This window comes from Idiotropiscis lumnitzeri, chromosome 11 (assembly GCF_059441095.1).
Source record: "Idiotropiscis lumnitzeri isolate Australia: NSW breed Sydney's pygmy pipehorse chromosome 11, RoL_Ilum_1.0, whole genome shotgun sequence".
NCBI classification, from domain to species: Eukaryota; Metazoa; Chordata; class Actinopteri; order Syngnathiformes; family Syngnathidae; genus Idiotropiscis; species Idiotropiscis lumnitzeri.
In genome coordinates this window covers 6,311,429-6,317,428 of record NC_142401.1, presented here as the reverse complement: position 1 = coordinate 6,317,428, position 6,000 = coordinate 6,311,429, and the positions used below count along the sequence as shown (strand labels likewise).

The window sequence follows — 6,000 nt, the reverse complement described above, 5'->3', positions numbered from 1 at the left end:
ACCACCTCCCTCCTCGTATTATCCCTGCTTTAATTCCATCCTTGCTTTCTCTTCTAATTCCTTCCATTCTTCCTTTCTTACTTGTTTACTTCCTCCTTCCCTTGTTTCCTTACTTCCGTCTGTCTTTTATTTCTTTGATTTTTTTTTTTACAAACTTCCCTTTTCCCTCCTCCATTTAACATCCCGTCCTCCTTAAAACTTGCTTTTATTTTGAAATCACCCTGCTAATCTCCGCGCGCGCGAACTGCCGACGCGGGCGCGAGCGCGCTTTCAGTGGAGGTACGCGAGCCGCCTCCTCCACCAGCAGCCAGTCAGTCCGTCTGACTGCAAGTCAGTTCGCCCACACACGCCGACATCCACGCAACTTTCCCGATTGGCGCAAATGTGACACCAAAGTCCACCACTTGGATTTCCCCCCGACTTTTTTTCCTTGTTTTTTATTTTTATGTATTTTTTAGGCGGGATGTGGGGAGTGCAATAGCGAGGAGCTGCGAGCATGTGAAACAAGTTACGCAAAAGAAAGGATAAAAAAGAAGAAGAAGAAGAAGAGATGGACTCGAGGAATCACGTGCTGCTTTGGCGCGTACTTGTCATCTACTTGGCGCGTTTTGGACTTACTGGCGCGCAGTTTTTCCCAGGTGAAGTAATGACAACGACACCATTCTTTTATTTGCCGCTTGGTATTTGTCATTCATACTTGTAATTTCATTGATTCTGCATTGTTTAATTGTCCTGCAGTCGCAATGTTTGGGGCTGTTTGATGTGTGGGTCGGGTGCACCTTGCTGGTGGCGGGGGTCCAGCAATGCTTCCACGACCCTTCACCACCCCCAAAACAAAATACAATTGTGTTAAGTGTATCACGTGACAGCAAATTGCCACTTTTATTGCAACAAATTGGGTGAAATTGTTTCATTGAATCTATCTATCTATCTATCTATATTTCTATATTTATATCTATATCTATCTATGCAAACTTTTTCTTTCTTTTATCTCACCCCTTCTGCTTGGTATTCATCCCACGATTGCACGAAGCACATGCACCCCCCAAGCCCCCTTGTGTTTTCTTCGGCGAACATTGTAACACTTGTTTACGTTTTATGCATTGACTGCACTATTATTTTTTGTCGGTGTGAACTGACGGCAATGTAACGATACTTGAATTTGTACGGATTGTACTAAACGTTATGCGCGTGCATGGCTCCGTGTTTTGGGAGTTTTGGACGAGTTGTTGCATCTGCAAATGCACTTTTGTGTCGTCAGGGGGAGGTAGTGGCCCACCAGATCTCACACTCGCGCGCACACACGCACATACGCGTAGTGTAGAGAATGTTTTTCGACATGTTTCTGGTCTCGGAAATAATACAAAGTGATTGTTATATGAGAAGTGACTGATTTTATTTCTGTTTTAAAATACTTAAACTGATGTTTGACCCATGCTTTTTTATGTTTAAAAAATTTAATTGCCTTTCAGCATGTTATGAAAAAATATGAATTAAAGGCAACATTTTAACGTTGCTGTAACCGTTTTTAATGGTCTAATTTTTATATGAATTAATTGAGATTAAGCATTCAACTATGAACTTTTATACATTTTTTTCTAAACATTTTCACAATGCTTCCTAGACATGGCTGACTGGTAATGTTGATTAGAAAGGTAATAAAATATATATAAAAAATCACTGTCAATATAGGCCTTTAATAGTTTCTTGCAAATATGAGATGATATGTTTTGAAGTGTAGAGCAGTTTATTGTCTTTATTGGCGTATTTTTGTGTTCGTCTCCAAGTTCGGATTTGAAATGAATGCTTTTAAGCAAGATGGGGCATAACTGGCTTCTGAAAGTCACTTTTGACTATGACTCTCTCTCTCTCTCTTTTTCTTTCTCTCTCTCTCTCTCTCTCTCGCTCTCAATAGATAGATGGATAGATAGAGGTGTAGATAGGGTGCGTAGTCCCACTTGCAAAGCGTGTTGTGGCATTTTAAATGATCCCGCGATGACGTGTCTGGTCAAAGTTGACCTTCGGGGAGGTCTCGTCTTTGGAGTTGAAATTGCACTTAAGGAGATTTGTTTGACATCGGGTGTCCGTGTCTTCTCCTTGAGGGCGAGGAAGAACGAACGAAGGAGGTATGAGGGAGGGAAGTAAGAGGACGAAGAGGTAGAGAAGGATGAGGAAACCGAAAGGAAGCCTCACGAATTAGGAGTATTAACCAATTTTCCCAACCTGTCTGTTTATTAGCTGAAAGACGTGCACCGTTTCACTGCTCCAGCCAGAGCAATAAAAGTAGTACTTTGGCACCATCTTGGGGCATCAACTTTGCTGCCATCCTGATGCCAAGAAACTCTGTTGAAGTGAGTTGAGCCTTTTCATTTTTGCCACCATATTGCGAGATTGTGGTAACAAAGAACGATGTAGTGCGTTTAAAGGATCATTTAGCTATAAGCAGTGCTTTGCCGCCAGAGAAAATGAACCTTTTTGCAGATTTTTGGTAATCGCTGCAGCGCTCGGGAACTTTCGGTTAACTTCAGTGTTCATTTCGACTGATTGCTTATTGAAAAAAGAAAATAATATAAAAAATGTTGTAATTAAAGGGAAAAAGAAAGGGAGGGGTCACTCTATATTTACTTGAGACACAAACAGTATAATGTGCTCATTTCAAATTTTTTTTTATCTCTGCAAGTATTTTTCACGTAAAAAATTCAACTATATTATGCAACAAGGTGACCTCAACTATTTTAAAACATTTTCAATTATTTTTTTGTCATATGCCATTAAAGTCTACCGTTAAAATGTTTTTCACTCATGTTGATATCTGCAGGATTTTTTGTGTTCTCTCCCCTCCCCCAACCGAGGCAATCCATTTTAAGGCCATCATTGCCGATTCGCCGGAAGAGAACGTTGAAGTACGTACATTCATCCGCATTAAAGCCGCGGAACGGCGGCAAATTGCGGGGCGCACTTAGCGCTCTCTACGCTGTGGCATCGGCGGAGATAATGGAGACATAAAACACTAGCAAGCATCGCCCGTGAACCCCGAGTGCGCAACCCATTTGGCGACGACGGCTGCGGCGCTCGCTTGTAAAGCGCCGAGTCAAGTCCCAATTATTGAGGGAGCGGTGTCGAGTGGACACCTTGGATGGGGAGGTCCAAAACACCGATGATGAAATGACAGTTCGAAGGGTTAGCATTGGCGTGGATTTTAAGTCGCTTTAATTTCTTCACGATTTTCACCTTTTAAGTGAAAATTTGAATAGGAAAAATCTCAACTTATCATTCGTATTTTCCAATCGATTATGAATATTTAAAATTGAAATCAAGCAACTTATTTAATTAATTTTTGATTTGTTTAAAATACATTTTAATAAATGGACACAAAAAAGTTAAATTGAATTTTTACATTTTAATTGAGAATTTAAATGGAACAATTCAAAATTATAATGAGAAATGTTCAACTTATTTAAAGAGACATAACATTTCAATCAACCAATGACATTTTCATTAAACATTATTGATTTTTTTTTTAAATAAAAAAATTCTTGGTGTTTTAAATATTTTAATTAAAAAAAATTTAAATAATTAGCACTTTCAAATTTCTTAGTATTTTTTTTCAATTACCTTTTTAAATAAATTTAATTTAAAATGAAATGAAATCATCTTGAAGCAAAATGAATGGGGAAGTCAAGTCCAAAACATTGACAACAATACATTGTACTCGGCCTTTGGTGCCATCGGAAAGCTCATCGGAAGTCCATTCTTTCTCTAGCCGCTACTTGCTGTCGACAATGTCATGTGACCAAACCCAGAAAATCCATACGAATTCGCTTGCACCATAAAGCGCTCCGATCTCAAGTTTCCGTTTACGCTCACGAGTCAAAGCAAAAAAAATCATCTGAATGACGACTCTTGTATGCATGGACAAGGCAAAGTGTGTTATAGTTGTCGAAACTAAAACCATTGGAGAGAAATAAAACAAGGAAGGAATGAAGGGAGAAAGGGTGACAGGGTGACAGGGCGACGATGATGTGACTGTTCGGCAGCGTTTGCGCCGGCGTTAGCCTTGGATGCTAATGAAGTGGCCCACTGTGCCCCCATCGCGCGCTCCAGTGTGTGCGTGCGTGCGTGTGTCTGTATGTGGAGACACTAGTGGGAAGGTAACAAGGCCCTGTCTTATTGTCTAACCCTCTTGAGGTCCTATTAACCTTTGCTTAATGCGTATACACACACACACACACACGCACACCCCCACACACTTAAGTGTGAGTTAATTGGCTGAGGCAAATATTGTGCAGTAAGTTAATGCCACTGTTGCACATGGCTCCCTGTAGAGTCGTTCTGTACGTGAGTATTTGTTTCACCGATTGACGCAAAAATTGTCAAGCCGGTTCGTCATGACAGGATGTACAAAAAGGTCTCAAGGACCCATGCACAAAATTGAACAGGAAAATGGCGATTTTGGTTTGAAACTGGCATTTTGCACCCAGTCACCCTCCCCACAAAATTAGGAAAAATTAGCCTGGTTAATCCCATTGACGTGAATTTTTGACCTCACGTTGCATGAAAAAGTCTCAAGGAGCCATGTTTGAATTTGAACAGGAAGTACGCTATTTTGGTTTGAATCTCACATTTGGCAATCAGTTGCATTCAGGTAAAGTAAGAAAACATTTGGCCCGACACCGACTTCTATGATTGACACAGAATTTGATTGACACGATGAACTTAACAAGAAGTGTGAAAAAGTCTCAAAGAGCCAGACCATAAATTGAACAGGAAATCCGCCATTTTGATTTGAAACTTCAATTTCGTACTCAGACGAGCTCCCTGGAGAGTTTGAAAAAGAATTAACCCACGCCACTCATTAATCCAATTAGCATGAAATTTGGTAGACATGTCAATCTTAACAAGATCCACGAAAAAGTCTCAAGGTAGACATGTCAATCTTAAGAAGATCCACTAAAAAGTCTCAAGGAACCTTGCCTGAAACGGAACAGTTTTTTTTCTGAACCGTGATGCTGGCTACAGGTTTTTTTTTCTTACACTCCTGATGAACTGTATCGAATGCTAACGTGTTAGCAAGTGCTAACAGGGTTGTTTTACTCCAAAGTTGCATTGTTAAGAAACGAAGCATAAACAGAGAGCGATCGCAGACTAAGCAGCATCATTAATTGGATGTCCTCTGAGACTCCAAAGTCATTTTGATAAGAAGCAAAGCAAAAACAGACAGATAGCGCAGGCAGGAATACTTGCTAGCACGTTAGCATGTGCTAACATGGATTTGAACTTCCCTGAGACTCCAAAGTCGTTTTGATATGAAACGAAGCGTAAAGAGACAAAGATAGCGCAGGCAGGCACGCTCTTTAGCACGTTAGCACGCTTGGCTGCTAAGTAGCTAATGAGGGTGAAAACAGCTGCAAGAAGATGCAAACTCGCTTTTCCATGAAAGCCAGCTGGAGCGCACGAGCGGAACGTTTAGTCCCGTCTCATTGAGCTCACAATCTGGACGAGAAGGAGGAGTAGGGTTTTGAAAAAAAAAAAAATAAAAAAAAAATAAAATAAAATAAAACATTCAGGAAAAAGCAAGGTTTTAAATCTGAGTTAGGCTTACAAAGAAAGCACAGTGTAATATTTTTTTTTCGAACCTGAGTTATTGTATCATATTAGGGTTAAAATTTCAAAGTTAGGGTTTGAAATTAGGGTGTCAAGCCTTGGCTGTGGTTCCAAATTATGCGTTTGTGTCCGAGTGAGCGCTTTAATCAAAGGTGAAGGTATCAAATTGGGGTTACAAGAGTGGTTTATTGTTTCAAGTGTTGGTTTGCAGTCACGGTTGAAGATTAAGTTAAGAGACTTTCAAAGTAGGGTTTCAAGTCTGGTTTGGGGTTTTAAACCAGGTAAAACCTCAGTGAGTGTTTCAAACAATGGTTAGGGTGTTAAATTAGTCTGAGTCCTGAGTGAAATAATTTTTTTTTTCAACCTGAGTTTCAAGGGAGACTGAGCCTTCAAAAC

At 40.1% G+C, this 6,000-nt stretch overlaps 1 protein-coding gene across 2 annotated transcripts in view; it reads left to right on the top strand.

Moving 5' to 3' along the window:
* Positions 1-260: 260 nt before the first annotated feature.
* Positions 261-6,000, top strand: part of ptprt (protein tyrosine phosphatase receptor type T) — a 107,929-nt gene continuing 102,189 nt past the window's right edge. For both annotated transcript variants that reach the window (XM_088308306.1, XM_088308307.1), the window contains exon 1: positions 261-638. In XM_088308306.1, coding sequence (XP_088164432.1) covers positions 551-638 — 88 coding nt within the window. In that variant the 5' untranslated portion in view covers positions 261-550. The remainder of the gene's footprint in view (positions 639-6,000) is intronic.